The sequence below is a fragment of the Poecilia mexicana genome, unplaced genomic scaffold, assembly GCF_051168715.1.
Source record: "Poecilia mexicana isolate PSO_F unplaced genomic scaffold, ASM5116871v1 scaffold_18, whole genome shotgun sequence".
Lineage (NCBI taxonomy): Eukaryota > Metazoa > Chordata > Actinopteri > Cyprinodontiformes > Poeciliidae > Poecilia > Poecilia mexicana.
Window position 1 is genome coordinate 22,051,134 of NW_028263387.1, and position 23,759 is coordinate 22,074,892.

Below are 23,759 nucleotides of genomic sequence, written 5' to 3' on the forward strand. Positions count from 1 at the left end.
CTCTTCTGAAAAGGAGGAGAGAAAAAGGAACAAAATAAATGAGCAGTCGTGAGCTAAACCACATTTCAGTTCAATCATCTGGATCTCTAACTGTTTAACCTCAAGTGTAGAAAATCACCACAGACTCCTTAGTGCTATATTTCACAACTAAGGATGGAACCGATCTGAAAAAATGAGCCGTTACCAATAACCAATATTAATATTGCTATTAGAGCCACTACTTGCCAATATTACATGTTTCCATGTCCTTTCGATACTGTGAAAAAACGACTACACAGCTGACACTACTTATGCAAAATTCATTTTTTGAACATTTTCATGCTTCCATTTGGGTTTCTACTGCTTCTAAAAACAGCCCGATGGCTTAAAAAGCAAAAAACACTCAGCCATTTTGGGCAATAAGCTGATGTCTGGAAAATGAGCCGTTTAAAAAAAACCCTCCAGATTGTTGAGTCACACTGTACCGTTACCTAGCAACCCCAGCATAACCCAGCGGTGTTACCTAGCAACCCAAACGGAACTGTATTGAAGTTTTGACTGACTTAAATTCACTTATAACAAGATATTTTTCCTATGTTGTAAGTGAAATAATCTGCCAATGGAACTAGTACTTGGTAATATTTTGTGTTTTTGCAGCGTACATGAGTGTAAATTCGATGAACTTCCTGTGTGGTTTAGTCACTTGAGGTTAACATATTACAGAAATCTGAAACGTATTGAAGAATCAACTTAATGAAGAACGTTTACAGTAGATGGATGATTTTGTATCCCGTTTTCTCACCGCAGAGGTCTCTGAGGTCTATAAGGAGGGCATCTGACACTGGCAGCAACCGGAGCAACCCAAGAGCAGGATCTCTTTGGCTCGGGTCCAGAAAGATCCATCTTTCTTTTATGTTGTACTAGAAAAAAAAAGGAAGTAAAACAGAAATTAAGAAAATACAACAGAAATCGTATCAGTTCGATCTGAACTTCCACACAATATGCAAATCTCCTCCAAATAAAGGATGAAAAGTTGTCTGAAGGACAAAGGATTCACAGGAGAGAACATTATTAATTATAATAGTTAATTTGACCAACGTTGCCATTTACCACCAACATTAGGTAAAGAGATTCTTTCAACTGGAAAATCTAGTTTAAAGATGATCTATCATGCTTCCCCTTTAAGGTCAGGATAGGTTTATAAATACATTCATCACATATTTTGCACAAAATAATTTTTAGATAATGAGATTTTAGTCTCAGTTTTGCCTATTTGGGGCTATTTTAGGGCGTCTTGTCATTTCAATTCAAATAAGCTGCAGCTGGCCACGCACCCACCACTCACACCTGAAAATGGCTGGAAACAGATGCACAAATATACAAATGTACAACTCTGAAAAGCAGAAGTGGAGCCTGTTGCACAACAAACAAGAAAGCAACAAGTGGTTTTTGGATGGTAAGTCAACAGCAAAACACTTGTATTTTCCAGCAGCCATTATATAGTATTTGAACCAGCTCATTTTCCAGACACCAAAAAACACATTAAATTTAGCTAAAAAACATTGGTCATTTATTTGTATTAGCTTGTGCTGTTTTTAGAAGCAGCTGAGACCCAAATTGATGTACAAAAACATGGAAATTATATATTTGCATAAAAGGTCGGCTTTAAGATGTTTCTCCTCTTCTATCAACTGTTTTTACAAATTACAGACTGAAAATACTCTGTCTGTGCAAGCAGTCATTTCTATTTGCTGTTTGGAGTCTAGACTCTCCGTAAGGCAAAGGGAAGAGAAATTCATTAAACATTTTTCAAGCTGTCATGTTTGTGTGAAGAGTTTGGAGAGAAACGTCACCACTCACATCTTTCCAGAGTCTGTCCATCAGGATTTAACTTCACTCCAGTGGTTGGTTTCCTCACTGCAGCAGAAGATAATAAGTTGACCTGGTTTCATCATGTTTCAGTGATTCTAACAGATGGAGCCCCGTTTACTCACTCGGAACCGGTCTGACTTTCTTCTTGGGTCGACCTCTTCTTCTGGGCGCTGTAGTTTCTATTTTCTCCTCTTGAGTCTCTCTGGAGTTGCAGGTCATCGACATGACGTTTTTAGGAGACACTTCTAGAGTTTTCTCTAAAGGATTCACAGTAGGGAACATTATTGGCAATTGTTAATTTGGCCAACGTCGCCATTTACCACCAATAATAGGTAAAGAGATTCATTCAAGGGGAAAACTTTGTTAAAGGTGATCTATTATGCTTCCTTCAAGGTCAGGATAGGTTTATAAATACATTCACATTTGCACAAAATCATATTTAGATAATGAGATTTTAGTTTGCTCAGTTCAGTCTATATCAAGCTGTTTTAGGGCGTCTTGTCATTTTAAATCCAAATAAGCTGCTGCTGGCCACTCCCCCCCAACTCAACGTTTACACTCGTACCTAAAAATGGCTGCAAACAGATGCGTAAATATACAACTGTACAACTTTGAAAAGCAAAAGTGGAGCCTCCTGCACAATGAACAAGAAAGCACCACATGGTTTCTGGATGGTAAGTCAACACTTGTCTTTGCCTGTCTTTTCCAGCAGCCATTATACAGCAGCAGAAGATAATAAGTTGACCTGGTTTCATCATGTTTCAGTGATTCTAACAGATGGAGCCCCGTTTACTCACTCGGAACCGGTCTGACTTTCTTCTTGGGTCGACCTCTTCTTCTGGGCGCTGTAGCTTCTATTTTCTCCTCTTGAGTCTCTCTGGAGTTGCAGGTCATCGACGTGACGTTTTTAGGAGACACTTCTAGAGTTTTCTCTAAAGGATTCACAGTAGGGAACATTATTGGCAATTGTTAATTTGGCCAACACTGTTATTTACCACCAATAATAGGAAAAGTAATTTGTAAAAACAGCTGTTTTAGGGCATCTTGTCACTTTAAATCCAAATAAGCTGCTGCTGGTCACACCCACCACCTCAACGTTTACATTCACACCTGAAAATGGCTGCAAACAGATGCACAATTATACAACTGTACAACTTTGAAAAGCAAAAGTGGAGCCTCCTGCACACTGAAGAAGAAAGCAGCACGTGGTTTCTGGATGGTAAGTCAACAAAACACTTGTCTTTGCCTGTCTTTTCCAGTAGCCATTATGCAGCAGCAGAAGATAATAAGTTGACCTGGTTTCATCATGTTTCAGTGATTCTAACAGATGGAGCCCCGTTTACTCACTCGGAACCGGTCTGACTTTCTTCTTGGGTCGACCTCTTCTTCTGGGCGCTGTAGCTTCTATTTTCTCCTCTTGAGTCTCTCTGGAGTTGCAGGTCATCAACGTGACGTTTTTAGAAAACACTTCTAGAGTTTTCTCTAAAGGATTCACAGTAGAGAAAATTATTAATTATAATAGTTAATTTGACTAATGTTGCCATTTACCACCAACATTGGGCAAAGAGATTCTTTCAACTGGAAAATCTAGTTTAAAGATTATCTATTATGCTTCATTCAAGGTCAGGATAGAATTATAAATACATTCATCACATATGTTGCACAAAATCATATTTAGATAATGAGATTTTAGTTTGCTCAGTTCAGCCTATATCGAGCTGTCTTAGGGCATCTTGTCACTTTAAATCCAAAGAAGCTGCTGCTGGCCACTCCCCCCAACTCAACGTTTACATTCACACCTGAAAATGGCTGCAAACAGATGCACAATTATACAACTGTACAACTTTGAAAAGCAGAAGTGGAGCCTCCTGCACAACGAACAAGAAAGCAGCAAGTGGTTTCTGGATGGTAAGTCAACAAAACACTTGTCTTTGCCTGTCCTTTCCAGCAGCCATTATACAGCGGCAGAAGATAATAAGTGGACCTGGTTTCATCATGTTTCAGTGATTCTAACAGATGGAGCCCTGTTTACTCACTCGGAACCGGTCTGACTTTCTTCTTTGGTCGACCTCTTCTTCTGGGTGCTGCAGCTTTTTTTCCCTCCTCTTGAGTCTCTCTGGAGTTGCAGGTCATCGACATGACGTTTTTTGGAGACACTTCTAGAGTTTTCTCTAAAGGATTCACAGTAGGGAACATTATAAGCAAATGTCAATTTGACCAACATTGCCATATACCATCACTAATAGGTAAAGAGATTCATTCAAGGGGAAAACTTTGTTAAAGGTGATCTTTTATGCTTCCTTCAAGGTCAGGATAGGTTTATAAATACGTTCACCTTTTGCACAAAATCATATTTAGATAATGAGATTTTAGTTTGCTCAGTTCAGCCTATATCGAGCTGTTTTAGGGCATCTTGTCACTTTAAATCCAAAGAAGCTGCTGCTGGCCACGCCCCCCCAACTCAACATTTACACTCACACCTGAAAATGGCTGCACACATATGCGCAATTATACAACTGTACAACTTTGAAAAGCAGAAGTGGAGCATCCTGCACAATGAACTGCTTTATGTAAACTGGCTGCCGCTGTGACCATTTCAACAAAACAGAACGATGGAACAGAAAGGTGCTAACAAAGAAATACAAACTCTAAACTTACTGGGTAAAACATAGCTCTCTTATTACTGCTCTTTACTGATATTCCTTTTTTTTGCAGCAAGTGGTTTCTGGATGGTGAGTCAACAACAAAACACTTGTCTTTTTCAGCAGCCATTATACAGCAGCAGAAGATAATAAGTTGACCTGGTTTCATCATGTTTCAGTGATTCTATCAGAGGCAGCCCTGTTTATTCACCTGGAACCAATCTGACTTTCTTCTTGGGTCGACCTCTTCTTCTGGGCGGAACCGGTCTGACTTTCTTCTTGGGTCGACCTCTTCTTCTGGGCGTTGCAGCTTCTTTTTCCTCCTCTTGAGTCTTTCTGGAGTTGCAGGTCATCGATATGATGTTTTTAGGAGACCCTTTCTCTTCGTTTTGTTGTTGAGAATACCTGGCAGAACGTTTTCTCCTCCTTGTTGGAGTCCTATCTTCTTTTCTTTCAACCGAAGAGTCGGTCTGAGTTAGTTTTCCTCCTCTGGGTGATTTGATTTCATTTGTTTTGTCTTGATTGGCTAATCTGGTAGTTTGTCTGAAAGATCTTCTTAAACCAGATTTATGTTGAACAGAGTCCTTACAAACCATTTCCTCTGTCTCCATCTCTGCACTGATGTCTTTTGATCGCGTCTCAGGTTGTTTATCCAAACTCTGTTCTTTTGCAGGATTTTCTCCATCTTCAGATTCAGACACTCTGGTTTTCTTGTCTGGTTTTACTGCCAAACCTTCGTCTTTGACCAAAGGTTTTTCTTCTTGAACAGAAGCTCCAAGGCCATCCATTCTAATCTCTTTTTGTTCAGCATAAACATCTTTCCCTGACTGACTGATTGTTGGTACAACAGTGGCCGATTTGTCTTGATTGGCTCCTCTGTCAGTTTTCTTAATAAATGTATGTATGGGAGATTCATCCGGAACAGAGTCCTTACAAACCGTCTTCTCTCCAGTTTCTGAACTGCTTTCTTTTATTTTTGTCTCATACTTGTTATCTGAACTTTCCTGTTTTATTGGTAAAGTCTCTCCCTCTTCACCGCTAAAAGCTTTCATCCTCTTGTCCAATTTTACTTTTGAATCCTCATCTTTTCCCAGCAGGTTTTCCTCTTTAACTGCAACCAAAAGCTCTTTGATAGCAGTATGTTTTGAATCAAGAGGGTCATTTCCTTCCTTCACTGGATTCCTGACATTATTCTTCTGTTTTTCTTTGCTTTCAGTTCCCTCTTTGAGTGATTCAGCTTTAAAACAGTCTTGGTTCAAATTTGACGTTGCCACTCTTGGGCCCAACTGAGTTTTTGCAGTGCCGCTCTCTGCTGACACCTTGTGGTCAGCCTTTGCTACTGCAGCAGCAGGTGCAGCTCCATGTTTATCCGACTGTGGAGTTTCTGCAGATGTTGCAGCTGAACTGGTGCTTCGAGTTGAGGATGCAGATGATGTTTGAGATGCTCCAAGAGGAGCCTCTTTCTTGCTCTGCTGATCTTTCTCATTTAAAGATGCTAAAGACTTAAAAGTCTTTGACGAAGTGGAAGGAAAAATTTTACTGCCACCTGCAGAAGATGACTGATTAATTTGAGGTTTCATAGACTCAGGTGCGTCTTTTTGTGTTTTTAATGACAAAGACGTGGCGCTAGACTTCAAGCTGCTTTTTCCAGTTGATGAGGCAGAGCTCCTGCAGTCTTTATTAGACTTTGGGATATCTCTAGTTACAGACGATGAATGCGAGATCTTCATTTCTTTTGTGATTGGCTTGGAGGGAGAGGAACTTTTAAAACTGCTGCTGCTTCCACTGGAAATCTACAGGAAAATATATGAAAGATTAATAACCTTTCCAACCAAATACTCCATGATTTTGTCAGTGAAGATCTGAATGGACATTTATTAAGGCTTTGTTGAAGTTTGTGCTGTTTTTAGTTCAAAGTGTTTCAGTCAACCTGAAGGAATCCTGTTCCTCTGTGAAATGTGGTCAGGCTTCTGTCTGGCAGAGGGTCACATGCTGCAGATTTCTTGTCCACCGTCTTCAGTTGTGCCGCCTCAGGCTTGACACTCATGGTGCCGAGTTCAAGGTTCACTGCAATTTTCTCACAGTCCTTCAGTCGCTCTTTTCGGCTCAACAAACTGTAATAAAAGCAGACAAATGTTAGGGAAAACCATTCTTAAAGATGATCAGTTATGCTTCCTTAAACAGGTTAGGATATGTCTTTATGAAACATGATTATAACACTTTTTTGCACAAAATAATTTGTAGATAAGGAGATTTCAGTTAGCTCAGTTCTGACCATTTTGAACGGTTTTGGGGTATCTTGTCACTTTAAATCCAAATAAGTGGCTATTGGCCACACTACCCAGCTCAAGATTTGCACTCTCACCCGCTGAACGGCTGCAAACAGATGCACAATTATACAACCGTGCATCTTTGAAAAGCAGAAGTAGAGCCTCCTATACAACCAAGAAAAATGCACCAAGTGGTTTCTGGATGGCAGGTCAACAACAAAATACATTTCTTGTTCAGCAGCCATTGTACAGCTGAGGTAAAGCCAGCCGACCAAAGCTGCTGGAGCTCCGCTTCGGTTGCTAGGTGACTGGCTGGGTTTGTCTGCGGTTGCTAGGTAACGGTGCAATCAGGAGATTTTTTAAAACAGCTCATTTTCTACACACAAAAAAACATCAACTTATTCCCAAAAAAATGGCTGTGTGTTTTTTCCTAAGCTCTTAGAAGCAGTAGAGACCCAAATGGAAGAACAAAAATTTGAAAAATGTGGATTTCGAATAGTAGGTCCCCTTTAACTCATTGAACTCAAATACTGTGTCAGGCTTGAAGTCAGAAGAAATGCTCACCTTTCAACACGTCCGACCAGCTTCCTAAAAAACGCAGAAAAAAAAAAAACACAGTTAAGCTTCAGAAACACAATCTAAAAAATCCATTCATTTATATTTTTATTCAATCATTAACTTCTAAGTTCACACACTTACCAAGCTTCATGCTGTTGAGATAATTTGCGAACAGACAACTTCTCCACCACTCTTCTGACTCCGCTGGACTCGGCCATCTCAACGTAAATCTGTCGTGAATCGACAGGAGTGGATGCAGCAAACAAAAGCAAGGGGAAAAATTAATTATCAGTCTATGAACAAAAAAGACCTCAACTCTACTGACACTTCGGCATGACCTTTACAGTTTTGTTACATCCTAACAAATAAATATGTTTAATTTGTGTTGTAAAAAAATGAAAATACAAATTTTATTTAAATTTGCTAAACTTTTTTTTAAAACCAGCGACATGGTAATTCAATTCCAGTTGGATAAAAATGAGTCAAAACATGGATTTTCTCAAAATCATAAGCAAACTGGATTGAAAAAAGAAAATACATAAAACACAGAAAACAGCCAAGTATTTCTTTTTTTGTTATACCCTGTTGGAAAGCGGCAGGAAGCTAGCAAAAGTAGCGATGCTTGCCACTTCTTTTATAACCATCATTGTGATATGCTCGTTGGTCCCTGAAGCCTCCACAACGAGCAGCCGCTCCCCCAAAGACGTCAGGTCTGGAACATGCTGGGGGGAAAGAACAACATTTTTTGGTTTTAATTTAAAGTCGTAGCAGATTTTACATGGCAAAATATTTAAAAAAGTGAAAATTCACTCACAATATTGCTCCATTTCATCAAAGCTCTGAACATGGATTCCTGAAACAACAACATTAAGTGGATTATATTTACTTAGGGACCCGTGGCAGTGTGACGTCATGCCTCCATTTTCCTGCTGGAGGGCAGAAAGCTGCTGGCTAACGGTGACTAGCATTGATTTTAGCTGTTAAGTTGTCAATATAACGCAGTAAATCCTAAATGTACGCCTGATATATATAAAAGGGAAACAAACGTAGTGCTTTGCTACTAAATCTCAACAAAACGACAACTAGATCAGGTCAGGAAAAAGTTTTAATTAAGAAAAAAAATAGGGAGGGAGAAGTTCAGTTATGCTAGCTTGACTTTGACAACCGTAACATGTAGATGTGCAGTGGAACTCGTAGCAAAAATAAACGTCAAGCCTGAAAACATAAAACTGTAATGGACTGAATGTTGTGTTCTTTGTGTGGGAAATGTTTGAGTGTTTTTTCAGTGTTGAATCGTGAAACATAAAGAGGCGTTGTTGCCAGTTGCTATAAGTCTGTGTGTAGCGTAGCCGACAGAGATCAAGAAAAAAGTGGTTTTGAGTTGTTTTTTAGTGTTTTTTTCTGCGTTATTTTCTGCTTTGCTGTGGTTCACTTTACTAAATTAGTAATAACTTCATCTCCAGGTCTCATTTAGTTAACAGAGATTGAACATCTACTGTGACAGCGTGGCGATGGACGGCGAGTAACATGCAATAACATGCATTCATGTTAGTTTCATGATGTCCTGGACATAAGCCAGAGATTTACACAAAGTGTAAAGTAAGTTGATCAAAGTCAAATATAAGTAAACAAAAGTTACTGATGGAAAAGAGCCAGTTGTGCACTGCACCTCCCATACCTCACTGGACCCAAGACTGAGATCCTCCAACAGCAAATGGATGTTTGGAATGAAGCCTTTGAAATAAACTCGTTTCCTGTTTCGATCTCTAAGAAATCTTATGCAAGCACAACTGCTGCTGAAAATCACAAAAGCCTGCAAAAGAAGAGACATGAAGAGATATGACACGCTGTTCCCACAACTAAAAACATCTTAAATCAAGGAAAAAGTGATAAGACTGCTGAATTTGGCCTTTACCCTCCTCTGCAGCGGTAAAACTACAACATTGTTGTACAGTGTGTGAAGGTTCTGTTCGGGAAAATGCCTCCACACCAGCATAGCCACTTCCTCGTGTGTGTAGCTTCTGTTTGGCAAACCGGTCAACATGATGCCTGCAAACTTCAAATCTCGCTCAGAAATCTACAGGAAAAAAATTTAAATAAACTTTTATTTATTGAAAATTGGAACAGGCTTGAAAACTTAGTCACCTTAGCAATCAATAGAGTAGCTTTCAGTTAATTTGAAAAATGTTTTAGGAAACTGGGTTTTACACTGAATGCTAATTCATATGATTCAAAAATGTGTAAATACAAGTACAGGAATAAAACGTACCCTGGCACAGGTCTTCCTGTCGACTGTCTGAAAAGCTGGGAGTGACAAAAAGGCAGATCACAATAAATATTCATGCGTAAAATTATCAAACATCAGCATTGGTTCGTGTGTCGGTTGTACGTGTAGAAAAATCAGACATGAAGTTGTTCTCAAATCCATCTGGGAGCGAATTCTTGGTGCTTTTTGTAGTTCTGTAACTAGATGGGATTAATTCAGCTTCATTTTTTGATAACTTGTGATCATCACCTGAACACCAATCTGATCAGATCAATAAGCTAATCGGTGGTTTAAACTCCTCAACAGTCACTTACAGTCAAAATGTTTTGGGTTTTCAGCTACATTTGGCTTCTCTGTACTCATCTTACCTGGGACCTTGAAGAAAGGAGACGCAGTGTGAACAACATAAGGACTTTTCTTCACGGTCATCCAAAAAGGCGCCTTGGTTCCCTCTGGAACGGCTCCTGCTGTTCGCGGGACGCTGGTTTCAACCGAGATATTCTCCCAGATTTGCAAACCATGAGCTGATCCGCTTAGCGCTGCACAAACAAAAAAATAATAGTAATAATACTGGACTAAGAAGGGAAATCTATTCTCACATCAGCTCCACCAAAGCCTGCTGCTGTTAAAGTCCTTTCACGTGTTAACTGATCGTTTGTTTTTACAGTGTTTTATCCGTGTGTTAGAGTGACTGCCGCTGCATCCTGACACTCTGACCGCAGAGACTTCAGTGTTTCCGTCTCACCCGTCTGCTGAGCGTCGTGGGATCGGCTCCATCTCCAGTAGCTGTACCAAGCTTCGAGTCGATCGGCGTCCTCCGGGGTTTCACAGTGAACAAAAACCTGGAACATGACAACAGATCAACACAGAGCAGCTCCATCTCCCTGAGTTTTAAAGTGTGCTTTTACCCTGTTGAGCAGAGGCAGGTAGTTTACAAAGCAGCCGATTTTCCTCAGCGCTTCCCTCAGGTCTCTGGCTTCACTTGCTGAAATGTTGGGGAAGTAAAGCACGTTTTTTGTGCCCAATTTCATCTGACATGCCGGCTGGAAAGAGGGCAAACAAATCCATATGTTTCACTGCAATGCATCTGTGCATTTAAAAAGCATAAAGCGTGTTGCATACAGTTTCATTTGGATTCTTTGTCCGTTAAAATTTGTGTAAAATTTAAAGCGACGAGCATAGATATTAAGAAAAATAGAAAGAGAAAAAGTCGGTCCAATACTTACAAAATCGGTAAAAGACATCAAATATCGATAAAACCGAAACTGAAAAAAGAAAACAAAACACACTTGAATCAGAATATTTCCGTTTGCAAAAACAATGAATGGTTATTTTTGTGCCCAACAGTCTTTCTAAACACCTAAACACATGCCAATAAGAAAAACCTACCAGAGTCATTGGTGTGGAGCTGGTGACCACATGAAATCCAAGTTTTCGTCCTTTGAAGAAAAGCTCCCTCCACGGCGTCGCTCTGAACAAATGCTGCACCTGCGCCGCCCTCGGCATGATGAGGAAAGCCTGAAAGCAGAGCAGGAAATGTAAAAGTCTCTGAAAACAGCAGCAAGCAAAGCCTCAGCAGAGCTCGGTGCCGACCATTTGCGACTGGGGAACGACGAAGATTTCATTTTCGTCACACTGAACTCGACACTTCTGAAGGACGTTGATGATTTCGGTTTCCGTGTAGGAGCCGTCGAACCACCGAGGCAGGTTGGTGACAACCAGGGTGATGTGGAGAGAGAAAATCTGCAGAGCAGACGAATTATTAACGTTCAGAACGAAAATTATGTTATGGGAAGGCTGGCGCAAGATGAAACCACCAAAAACTAAATGTAATAGTTTATTTTTGCAAGTTAAGCATCAAAATTCTGACAAGAAATTTAAAATCCAAATTCGAGTTTCAAAATTAGAAGCTAAAATGTAGTTTCATGGTTTTTATCTTCAAACGTTTCATCAAGGTGAGTTTTCAAACTTTTCCAAACTTTGGAGATGAAAACGAAACAAACTAAAAAAAATTCACTATTATATAATCTCTTTTATCACCGTTAATATCGTATTGTATTTCATATTATACAGCAGGGATACATTAAAATATGACAAAATGTTATGTTTTGAAATGTCTCTCACACACCATGCACCTAAAGGTCAGAGAAAGTTCAAATAAATAAATAAATCTCTGAAAAATTTTCCCGCTACTTTTTCTGGCATTTAGTAAACAGAAATAATTCTGGTAATTGTTACAAACCAAAAACAAGAGAAGTTTGATCTAATTTAACTTCAGACAATGAGAAATAAATGTCTTTTTATTGTCATTAAATGTCTAATTTCAACTGTAAAAAAGGTTTTCAATCAAATGTTAGATTGAACCTTATTACCAAACTGCACAGTTTGAGTGCCAAGCACTTTATACAGAAATCAAACATTCAACTTTATTGAAATTCAAACATTTCTGATGCATAAAATCCAGCTTTCAGAGGAGTTTTATAACTTTAGACTGAGCTGCAGAAAGAAAACTTACCGTTGGAGACAAGATGGTGTGCATGTCAAGCTGACCTGAGAAGAAGAAACGGAGATCAGTAAATAAATGAAAGGACCTAAAGAGGACATTTTTGGTCTCTGTACGCCGTTCGTGTCTCACGGAGTTTAAATGGCGTCAGGAAATGGTGCAGCTTCTCTCCGGGGGTCAAAGGAAACGCTTCGGTTGACGTCGCTGCTGCTCCAAGCGGCTCCGATTTTGTTGCCGCTGTCGAGGATTTCGAGTTTGGGTCAATTTCAGCTGAAGCTGCTGAAACTTTAGATGCAGGATTCTTCACAGCAGCTACATTTAAAACAGACGTCAATTTAATGATCTGGAGAATTTCACTTAACGGCTAAAATCACATCATGAAACATAAAAACATTTAATCACGGGGCTGGACAATAAATCAATAATCTACATCAATAGATTATTCAATAGTTTCACTGAACTCCGATCCAGAACCGCACAGTTTCCTGGAGGTTTAGGCAGAAGAAAAACTAAGCAGTTACCTCTTTGGTTACCTAGCAACAACCTGCTCACTTACTCATGGTTGCCTAGCAACACCCTGTTAAGTAAAGGGCAGTTAAAATTTCCGCCATTTTGTTTCGTAAACTGCTTAAAAAACAACCATCAACGGCGTGGAGAGAAAACTGAGGATAAAACAGGGAATTTCACACCACCAGGTTTATGTCTGATATTTAAAACCAAACAAAAATAATCAATTTATGAAACGAGTATACTGTCCAGCCCCAACAGTTTAGTTTATTTAGGCAAACAAACACCAACCAGAACTACCTGAGTTTCCTGAAATGTCAGTTTTGGTCTCCGGGTTTTCAGCAGACGACGTTGGTTTTGGGTTTATGCGTTTCTGGAGCTGTGACGGCGCCTTCACAGAGGTTTGTACGCCGGTTTGTGGGCTTTTACGAGGAATAGTTAAAGGTTTAGATGGCTTAACCGTGGGGGTTGATATCAGAAACTTCGTTGGTTTAGCAGGTGGAAGTTTTTCATCTTCAGTCTTTCCAACTTTGGACTTGGCAGCATTTTGACTCTTATCCTCTTCAACCTCATCAGTTTTTGCTTGTTGCTTCTTCTCCTCGGTCTCAGTTTTGTCTTTAGGCACCACTGCAGATTCTTGAACTTTTCCACAAACGCCAGGATGTTTTTCTGAAACTTTGGACTTCCCATTTTCATTTTCTGTTGCAGCAATTTCCATCTTTGTCCCAGATCCATCGGCAGTCGATTCCTCTGTAGACGGAGCACTGTTTGGAAGATTTGTGACTTCTTGGACGGGAGGTTTTGTTTTAACGGGAGAATCAGACAAAGGAGGTTGTGGTTCATTTGTTGTTGCTGGAGTTTTGTCATTGATGTCTTCGGTGTTGCGTTCAAGATCTATTTTTGTTTCGCCTGAGTCTTTGAGACGCTGTTTTAGGCTCTTCACACTGAAATTAAAAGAGGAAATTGGATTATATTTTTAAAAATCTTATGATAAAATCTTTACTGGTAAAGTAAATAACATGTTGAATGTAGAAAGAAGTTTCAATGCTTTCTTGAACAGGTTAGGATGGACCTATGGCCTATACAAAACATGTTCATTACATTTGTTGCACAAAATCATTCTTAGATAGTGACATTTTATTCTGATCAGTTCCGCCTGAGCTGTTTTAGAGTTTTACACTTGCAGGTGAAACAGATGTGCAATTACATAACCATACATGTTTGAAGAGCAGAAGTGGAGCCTCCTGCACAACCAACAAGAATGCAGCAAGTTAAGCCGACAACAAAACACTTGTCTTTCCCAGCAGCCATTGTACAGTGTATACAGTGGTAAAACCAGCTGAAAAAATGTGGAGGAGTTCTACTTTGGTTGCTAGGTAACGGGCTTTGCTTGGCTGGGGTTGCTAGGTAACGGAGCAATGGGGAGACTTTTGAAGCAGCTCATTTTTCAGACTCCAAAAACCACCAACTTATTGCCAAAAACAGCTGGGTGATTTTATTTTATTTTATCTTAAAGCGCCTAGACCGTTTTTAGAAGCGGAAGAAAGTCAAATGGAAGTACAAAAAATTTGCAAAATGTGAGTTTTGAATACTAGGCCTGCTTTAAATTGACCTGGTGGAAGAAACAGCGTATTAAAACAGAAGGACTTCAAACTCTCTGTAGTTCTGTTAATGTAAGACATGACTGTGAAGCTTCAGATTTAACATTTTAAAAGTTTAAATTTTTTGTAGGTCGTCGTTTCTCCTGCTTTCTTCGATAAAATACTCACGATTCAACACTCTGAACTTGACTATTCCTGTAATGAGAGGAAAAAAGACGAAACTAGTAAGTTGATGAATGTTGCAAACTAATTTCCATCAGGAATGAAACATTGTTTTCTTATAAAATGGCAGGTCGTACCAGTCTTCTGGCGAACGTGCAAACCTCTCCACCACCTGATCTACTCCTCTGGATTCAGCCATCTCGATGCACAACTACATAAAGAAAGTAGCAAAAATAAAAGATGAAGATGTTTGACTCTTTCTTTTAGTGCTGAATCTAAGCTGTTCAGATGAATTAAGTAAAAACTTTTTTAAAAAATGTCTGTTTTTGCTGTCTTACCCTGTTGGCTAGCGGCAGGAAGCTAACAACTGCAGAGACGTTTGTCACTAATTTTACGGCGGCCATGATGAGGCTTAGGGAGGTTTCAGAGAGCGCCACACACACCAGCCGCTCATCCAGAGACTCGAGTTCAGGAACACGCTGGAAAACATTTTAATGGAGAATTTAATTTCATTCCACCATGACACCATATTTAAAGAAGGGAACTATAACTTACAGCGTTGCTCCATTTCATTAGCGTTTGGTACATCATGTCCTAAAAAGACAGCATCCAAATAAACGGTTACAGTCATCACAAAATACACGACACTGCTTGATACTGCAAATATTTATCAGAGCCTTATCTGATCAGGCTTGTTTTGATGAACTTCCAAAAATGTCAAATGTAAGATAAATGTCACAAATTGACGATAAGATAAAGGTTTAGTATGAAGTTAAATACTTTTGTTTATTTAAAACAAATTTCTGATTTGATCAAGTAATTAGGTTTTTGTTGGTAGCTTGCCAATACTTTTTTATATTCTTGAATCTCACTACCTGACCCTCTTTTCTTGTGTTTGTGGGTGCATTTATTGGGTTGCTAGCCAATTGCTGAATTTACACTTATTTATTTTGAGTAGCTAACTGGCTGCTTGAAATTGCCAGTGGCAGAGCAAAAGAAAAGTTAATTTTCTTTATTTTGTAACAACTTCAACCTAAGTTGCTAATGTATCAATTTATTAGCTGAACCACATAATGACATTAAATCTTGAACTATTGGTTGCTAGCCAGTGGATTTTGGTTTATAGCAGCTGACTATTTTTTCTATTTTTTTAGTTCCTTGCAAATTGTTTTGTAGCATGCTAATTTCTTATTCTGCATGTTTTCAGCTGACTAATTGTTTTTCAATTCACAGCTTGCCATTTAATTATTCGATAGATGTTTGGTGTGTATTTTTCTGTAATGAGATAGATGGCTAGCTAGCTAGAAAAGCCTTGGTGAATTTCCATTCTATGTTGTAGAAATTTAAACCTAATTTATACATTATTTGTTTTAGCAGTTTATTATTTGCTCAAATATGAAACTAGATTCCTAATTATATTAAATCTTATACCATTTTGGTTGCTAGTTAGTAGCTTTCAGTTTATTGTAGTTTTCTGGTTGTTAGCTAATTTATTTTGGGAGGGGAAACCTGGCTATAATGTTTTTGGTAGCAAGCTAATTTCTGAGGTAGCAAGTTTTTAGCCATCTAGATGTTTTTCCTCACAAATTGCATTTTATTGGTTGTTAGTTGTTTGCTCTTTTTTTGTAGAAAGCTAGGTAGTTAGTTAGCACCTGAAATAGGAAAGAAACTAGAAGAATTTACTAGTTAGTACTCTTTCAATTTTGGACCCAATTTATTAATTCATCAATATATTAGCTGCTATGAACTCTTGGTTACTAGCTAGTGGCTTTTGGTTAATAGGTTTTGGTGGTAAGCTAATTATATTTTGGTAGCAAGCTAAATATCAAGCTAGCAGGTCTTTAGCTGTATAGTTTTTCCAATACACAACTTGTCATTTTATTTGTAGCTGGCTGTTTGTTGTGCTTTTGTGGCAGTTAGCTAGATAGGGAGTGAGATAATGTTTTAGCATTTGGCTAGTTTAGCTCCATTTTTCTATTGTCAGCTAAACTATGATAACTCACCCCAAATCTTAACACCAGATCTTTATTCTCAATATTTTTTCTTGCCTTTTTTCATTTAATTGCTCTATATGCTACAATTAAAGACAAATGCCACTTTGCTGACCACCTCTCTGACCGCCATACCTCACTGGATCCAGGATTCATCTCCTCCAAGACCAGGTGGATGTGCAGCTTGTGGCTTGTAAAGGAAACTCCCTTCTTGAGGAAATCTTGAACAAAGTTATTGCATGATGTCCAATCGTTGAAATACACAAAAGCCTTGAATGGAAAATACATTTTAAAAAACATTAATGACTCCGTTACAACAGGAATATCTGAGCACATCTTAGTCTGCATCGTGAGATTTTTACCCTTTTCTGCAGTGGCAGCACCACAATGTTGTAGAACAGAGTCTGGAGATTCTGCTTGGGGAAATATTTCCACACCAGCTTGGCGACATCCTCGTGTTTGTAGTTTCCTTCGGGTAAACCCGTCAACATAACGGTGGAAAACTTACAGGCCACAGAGACGGATGCCTAAGTGACAGAATAGTGAAAGATTTTTATGCTAAACTCACCTAAACCTTTCAAATGAAACACAAACATGGAACCGCACTTACCAACACGTCCTCCTCTTTATCAACCGTCCTAAATTCTAGGAGATGAAGTCAGATTAAGTTTATCGCTTCATTTGTGATATTTGATAATTTGATCATTTGGTTTCCACATTTTTTTCTTACTTGGAATGACGAACCAAGGCGACACTGTTGGGAAGAGGAACGGAGCGGTTGTCATGGCGACTGAAAATGGTGCCCAGCTGCCCTCTGGGATGCTGGTATTCATCGGCGGGACGATCGGCGGGACGATCGGACCGGCGACGACATCTTTGCTTTCCGGCGCTGCTGTAGCTGCCAGGTGTGGTGCTGTGAAAAGGAAAACAAGTTAAAGCGACAATTTTTATTTCTATCTACGCATAAGACAAAAACATGTAATCAAATCAGATTAAAATCATGTTTTTGTGATGATTAACCCTCTTAACGTATAACACATTCCTCTGGTTTTATTAATATAGTTTCACTGAAGGTAATTTACTCTGACAGATTGGGAAATTTTAAGCTCCAGTGTTTGAGTGAAACAAGGTTTAGTCCCTGACATGAATATTGTTTCTTTCAGCGACATTTCAAATATTAAAAACAGTTGATTAAAATCTTGCTATTCCATTCAGACGATGGTTTTGATCATCTACTTGTTTATGCAACATTGGTGGAGATTTTGCAAATGATCCAGTTAAAATATTATAATTGGACAAAAAAAGGGGGAAATTATATTTCTATCAAATTATGGATATTTTCAAAAATAATTTTAAATATATAATAAAAAAAAATGTTTCTACATATTTCGAACATATTTTTAATACATTATATCGTGTATATTTATTTATTTTCAATACATTTAAAATGTATAAGTTTATATTATATTTTTATTTCACACCTGAAATAAAAAGTGTGCTGCAACTGGGGACCAAATAGCAACATTTGTTACATTTTCAGCTGCTGTGTTTCGCTCTGTGTCGAACAAAACAAACTAACTGGAAAACCAGGTTATTGTTTGGTCAGTGAATTTGCTGTGATTTTTAATAGCGCATCTGTTGAGGATGTGCAGCTTTCTGAAACGTTTTCCTTACTCGATGATGTGACGTCGGTCTGGGGAGGTTTTATCCTGCAGACGTTATGAGCAGGGCAGCGTCTCTGCAGGCTGTACCAAACTCCGATCCGATCAGCATCAGCCGCGGACTCAAACTCGATGAACACCTGAAGCAGGAAACGCCAGAGTCAGACGGTCGGTGAGTCAAACCCGTACTCTTTCAAAGGAGAGGAAGTTTCTACCTTGTTGAGGAGAGGAAGGTAGTTTTTAACAGAGCCCATTTTCCTCAAAGTTTCCCTGAGATCCCGGGCTTCGCTTGGCGAGACGTTCTGGATGTAAACGGTTCTGGTTCCGTCGTCGGTGACCGGCTGCTCCAAACAAAGCAGAAACACCGGAATGAGCTTCATTTGATAAATCCTCATTTATCAACCATGAACGATGGAGCAGAACGCTAAGGAAACGGTGAAAAGGTGCGGATACTTACAGAATCGATCATTTCCATCAGAGATTTATAAAATCCAAACTGCAACAAGAGCAAAATGGTCGTTTTATTGGTACGGCACATTTTCAGAAACAATTCAAACTGAACTGGAATGAAAATAAAACAACATTTCATTGCAGTGATAAAATAAGAAAAATGGATGAATTTTCTAGAGCTTGTTGGGACAAAAACATCAAAATTCTGATAAAAATCAGAATTACAAAAAAAGATAAGAATTCTGAGGAAAAAAGTAATAATTTCAAAACCAGTCAAACTTAAGAGAAAACAGTCAACTTTCTGAAAAAAGTCAAAATCTAAGAAAAAAAAGTCAGAATGAAAAAAGTGTCAAAATTCTGAAAAAAAGTCAAAGTTAAAAAAAAAGTCAAACTGCTAAGAAAAACAGAGTTCTGAGTTGGAAAAAAGTCCATATTTTCTCAGTGGTCCAAATCCTCCTCCATAGAAAAACACAAATCCAGTCGTGGCAAAGCAACTCAAACAGACCAATTTAAAAAGTTATTTTAGAGAATAGAAATGATTTCTTTCAATCTATTTGCTTCAATTGCAGAGACATCAACTACACACTGAAAACGAATCACGATCTCCAGCTGTTATGTTTTAATCCATCTTACCGTTGTCATGACGACCCCACTGCTGATTATCTCAACAGAGAGTTTACTTCCATTCAGAGTCAAACTATCCTTCGCAGCTATGAAAACTTCCTGAGCCTTCTGGTAACTTTCCATGAGGACAAACGCCTGAAAAAACAAAAACGTTTAACAAAACGTTAACGTTCTGCAGTAATCAGTTTGATCAGCTGCAAGGTTCATCTGCTGGAGTTTACCATGCAGGCCTGAGGAACCACGAAGATGTTTTTGTCCTCGTACTGAAACCCAAATCTGTGCAGCAGGTTGCTGATGTCCCGCTCAGAGTAGCAGCCGTCCCGATACGGTGGCAGGTTGGTCACCAACAAAACCCTCGACTGAAGGGGAAACGGCTGGGAGACAAAAAGAGGATTCAGAAAACGCACAGGAAATAGAAATAATGCTTGAATTCAGAAAGTCTAATCACTAATCCACTGGTTTTAACAAAAATTCCCACGCAGATTTTTCTGAATTCACTTTATATTGACAGATAAAACGTGGCATGAGGGGTGCAGGGGTCACACACAACCCACATAAGGAGGCCTCAGTCCTCGACTCGGCCGTCGCAGGTTCGATTCCCGGCCCGGTGACCTTTGACCCTCGTCTTCCCCCTTCTCTCATTACCCACTTCCTGTCAATTCACCATCAAATAAAGGCAACTAGAGCCAATAAAACCATAAAAAAAAACCTGGCATGTTTCTCAAACGCTGCGCTTAAAGTCAGTGAATATTTGATATTTCAGTGCTTTGTGTGCCAGTTGTTGCACTTTAATTACTTCAGTTTTTGAGCCACTTTTGGATAACATCCGTCTGGTCTTCTTCTTGCTGAGAAAGATTTGTATTTTTGTCTCATATTAGATGTTCTGACTTGTTTTTCTCAGATATTTTGGCCAGTCTACAGTATAAAATGCACAACAAAACTGCAGATTTGTTTTGAAACTGAAGTAGCTTAAAAAACTACAACTGTTTGATTATGTAGAGAGCAAGATTTTTTCTATTTACTTTTCAATAAAATAAGCAACATAGTATCACACCTTTGGTAGCAAAAAAAAAAATAGAAAGTAAAATGTGCGCAAAACTTTGTCAAAATTCCACTAATGTCAAAAAAATATTTTGAAATTGTGTTGTTTCCATTAAATAAGAAATGAATTTAAAAATCACATGTGAATAAGCTTATTTATGCAAGAAGTTACTAAAATCATCCTCCTGTCTCCGTCTTTTTCGTTTCTGCCAGTAGTAACATCCTGTTCCTGATCATGTGACACAAAAACAAGCGTTTATGTTGAAGTTTTGCAAAACAAAATAATTTTAGTAGTAGAAAAACCGCCTCATCCAAGCAGAAAAACTTTAGCAAAAATGTGATTCCCCCCTCTACTGGCATTTCCCTTAAATTAATTTTCATAATTCCAATTTGTGAAATTTTAAGTTTAATGGAAACGCAGCTAGGTAAAGAAACAGAGAAACAAAGAGCTGAAAATAGCAAACTTTCTGTCTTCTTCACTCTGTAGCAGCGTATTCACTGAAGAGAGTTGGCATTGGGCTAACCTGGTGTGGTTTTAGTCATGATGCATTCAATGAACCACCACAAAAAGTGGATTTTTGAACTTGTCAGGACAGACTGCCCTTAGTACCCACATATAAAATATCATGCACAAATATATATAATAAGTAGTTTGAGGACTTACTTTTGGGGACATGATGATGCTATGACCAAGACAACCTGTGGTGAGCAGTAAAAAAACACCATCAGGAATCAGATTTTAAATGTAGGACTTTATTTATGTTTCCCCCACATGTCGGATTAACACAGATTACGGTTTCTTACAGATTTTTTCTGGCTGCAGTAAACTTCCTATCCTCTCCCCGGCAGTGAGACAGGAACCTGGTTGTTCTTTGACCATTTCCTCGGCTGCTGCCTCCGTTTGGACGGATGGAGACGTTTCAGTGGACTTGTCTGGAACGGCGCCGACGGCATTAGAAGGTGGGTCCGTTTGGATCGTCTCATCGGGATCTAAAGGTAAGAGAAAACTAAAGTTCTTAAGGAAGCTTTGACACCAGATTTTATATTCCTACTGCAAAACGACAAGGAGGCGTTTTGAGGATACGTCATAAAATAATAATACATTTAAATTTAACTGGTACATCCCACCAGAATAATCAGGAGTATTCTGTGCCATTTTAAAGCACAATCAAAAAAGTATGTCAAGTTAAATTGTTTTTAAAAAAATGCTACATATATGAAGTATTACTTAGAAATTTGACTTCGTAATTTAACGCCTTGAAATTTGGCCTCTGTCTCTTTAAGAAGCTCCACCTTCAGTAAGTCATCACAACATTGTTCCTCTATTAACCCTTCAGCAGATGCAGAGCTCCACCAGGTGTTTGCTAATTGCTGCTGGCTAGTCTGAAGGAGCCGAGTCCTTGAAGGCGGTGCTAGGCCCAACCAGGCATTGTACGCAGCTGAATGGTTGCCATAGAGGTTAAATGTTTTCTCCAACATGCATGGAAGAATCAAAGCAACACACCAGGTGCGTTTTTTTGATTACAGCATGGTATAAAGATCAGAAAAGCTGATTTTAAATTATACTGCCCCTTTAAAATAAGTTTATGAATTCCTGATTTTTCCATTAGAGAGTGACTAGCTGCGTTTCCACTGACCTTAAAATTGTGCAAATTGGAATTACGCTTAATGGAAACAGAAAAAACTGACATTTTTCCGATTTAAAAAAAAAACCATTGGATTAGGATGTCGTCGGTTTAAATGCATCAAAATTTGTGTTTCTCTGCAAAACTGCAACAAAAACTTTTCACATCAAGTGAGTCACTTGATCAACAACCGGATGTTACTACTGGGAGAAATGACAAAGATGATGACAGGAAATTGGTAGAAGGATGGCTCTGGGTGTTTTCTAATAAAAACATTATCTTTTTTTCAAATGGAAACACCACAACTGCAAAATATTGTTTGACAAATTTCTGCATAAATTTGTAATAGAAACGCAGCTAGTGTCTCTTTTTTACATTTTCTATGCTTTTTGCAAATGACAAAAGTCTTTTCAGTCTTTTATCGTCTGCAAACACTTTTTCTTTAAAATAATCACCACACAAACATCGTCTAGTTTTAAATTGAACGTACGCGGTGTGCAGCCGACAGCGTTATCTGCTGCAGAAGAAATCTCCCTGCAGGGTTGACATTCTTCTTCTGTTGAATTTGCTTCAGTTTTGGAGTCCAGGACGACATCAGGAGGTTCAGATACTTTTTCCTCCAGCTTTGATTCAGATTTAGAAACTGCTGATTCGATTAAAGTCGGCTGTGCGGCAGAATTAGCTTCTGCAACTTCATCGCCTCGAGCCTCAGAGATTGGAAAATCCACCAGAGTTTTCAAGGCCGAAGGCTGACCGCTGGCTGCTGACGGCTCCGCCTCGAGCTTTATCGTGATCCCACCGGCCTCTTCCAGACGCTGACTTAGATCCTTCACACTACAAATCACAGAGAGACATCAAAACAACTGCTAAATAATATATAAGATATAATAAAAGAATCCTCTCTGACTGGATATTTAAAACATAATTAACTTTTGTTCTCATCTCTGATTTACAAAGTGATGCTAAAGTAATCAATATTTATAATTTATGTTGGTTTTATCTCCATTAAATAACTTTAAATTTCCTAACAAATTAGAGCTGCAACTATTCTTTTAATAATCGGTTATCCTACTTTATTTTCTCGACGATTAATCAATTATTCAGACGATGAATCGGACAAAAAAATGCCTATTCAGCCATTTTTTTTATTCAATATTAAAAATACATGAAAAATATAAACAGACAAATAGTTCTTTAAAAAGAAAACATTGTTGTCTAAATTGCAATAAACAGCAGTCCTTTATTTTGTAAGCAGCTAAAAATATTTCCAACATCAACATGTGAAAAGCTCAGTCGTCTCTGATTGACTTATCAATACGGTGTTATATAGACCTATTGATTATTTTTTTAGGACTAACCGATTAGTAATTGGATCACAAAAGGTGGTTAAGATGAGGTTTTTTTCTGCTTATCTGAAAAAGGTGAAGCTAAAACTAGACAACTTTGCTGCTTTAGGACTGTTGTGTATTTACAGACAAAGGTTCAATCTTAACCTAAATGTAAACTGTTTATACGTTTTGTACAGTTTTGGCTTACTTACTGCTAATTATTACAGTTAAAGATTAATCAATTACTAAATTAGTTGGATATTACTTGAATAATCGATTGAACACAATTAATCCAATTATTTCAGCCTTAAAACAAGTAGAAATCTTTCAGCACATACACTAGTTGTTAGGAAAAACAACATTTTATTACATTTTATGAATTAGGCCACTAACATCTTTACGAACTTCCTCTGCTTCACAAACATGTTAAAAAATGGCGACACTCACCTCTCAACACGTCCAATCTTTCCCCTGTAGGGATGAAATAAAAATAACTTGGTGACAAGATCCTTCCCAGAAGACTAGATCACTCAACACACGACAGGAAAATCACATACTTTATCTTTAGTCATCCCAATAATTGGAGCGTGGGAAAAGGAAAATCGGGTCAAAAATCGGAATAAAAATGTTGCCGTGACAACATTCAACTTCTGAAACAGTGCCGTGTTTTTAATCTCTA

At 38.4% G+C, this 23,759-nt stretch overlaps 1 protein-coding gene across 1 annotated transcript in view; it reads right to left on the minus strand.

The window, feature by feature from the left end:
* Positions 1-1,965: 1,965 nt before the first annotated feature.
* Positions 1,966-23,759, minus strand: part of LOC106914599 (uncharacterized) — a 39,545-nt gene continuing 17,751 nt past the window's right edge. Inside the window, exons 23-61 of the mRNA XM_088015271.1 lie at positions 23,528-23,551; positions 22,243-22,586; positions 20,932-21,117; positions 20,792-20,826; positions 19,308-19,460; positions 19,096-19,221; positions 18,470-18,508; positions 18,228-18,353; positions 18,026-18,152; positions 17,082-17,264; positions 16,962-16,996; positions 16,714-16,878; positions 16,487-16,621; positions 14,916-14,954; positions 14,699-14,839; positions 14,498-14,571; positions 14,367-14,393; positions 12,898-13,541; positions 12,223-12,402; positions 12,103-12,137; positions 11,181-11,330; positions 10,977-11,105; positions 10,814-10,852; positions 10,496-10,630; positions 10,333-10,429; positions 9,956-10,126; positions 9,591-9,625; positions 9,237-9,398; positions 9,000-9,134; positions 8,136-8,174; positions 7,903-8,043; positions 7,463-7,551; positions 7,328-7,351; positions 6,424-6,607; positions 4,705-6,286; positions 3,888-4,022; positions 3,199-3,333; positions 2,649-2,783; positions 1,966-2,108 (exon numbers count right to left, since the gene is read on the minus strand). Coding sequence (XP_087871397.1) covers positions 1,966-2,108; positions 2,649-2,783; positions 3,199-3,333; positions 3,888-4,022; positions 4,705-6,286; positions 6,424-6,607; positions 7,328-7,351; positions 7,463-7,551; positions 7,903-8,043; positions 8,136-8,174; positions 9,000-9,134; positions 9,237-9,398; positions 9,591-9,625; positions 9,956-10,126; positions 10,333-10,429; positions 10,496-10,630; positions 10,814-10,852; positions 10,977-11,105; positions 11,181-11,330; positions 12,103-12,137; positions 12,223-12,402; positions 12,898-13,541; positions 14,367-14,393; positions 14,498-14,571; positions 14,699-14,839; positions 14,916-14,954; positions 16,487-16,621; positions 16,714-16,878; positions 16,962-16,996; positions 17,082-17,264; positions 18,026-18,152; positions 18,228-18,353; positions 18,470-18,508; positions 19,096-19,221; positions 19,308-19,460; positions 20,792-20,826; positions 20,932-21,117; positions 22,243-22,586; positions 23,528-23,551 — 6,478 coding nt within the window. The remainder of the gene's footprint in view (positions 2,109-2,648; positions 2,784-3,198; positions 3,334-3,887; positions 4,023-4,704; positions 6,287-6,423; positions 6,608-7,327; positions 7,352-7,462; positions 7,552-7,902; positions 8,044-8,135; positions 8,175-8,999; positions 9,135-9,236; positions 9,399-9,590; positions 9,626-9,955; positions 10,127-10,332; positions 10,430-10,495; positions 10,631-10,813; positions 10,853-10,976; positions 11,106-11,180; positions 11,331-12,102; positions 12,138-12,222; positions 12,403-12,897; positions 13,542-14,366; positions 14,394-14,497; positions 14,572-14,698; positions 14,840-14,915; positions 14,955-16,486; positions 16,622-16,713; positions 16,879-16,961; positions 16,997-17,081; positions 17,265-18,025; positions 18,153-18,227; positions 18,354-18,469; positions 18,509-19,095; positions 19,222-19,307; positions 19,461-20,791; positions 20,827-20,931; positions 21,118-22,242; positions 22,587-23,527; positions 23,552-23,759) is intronic.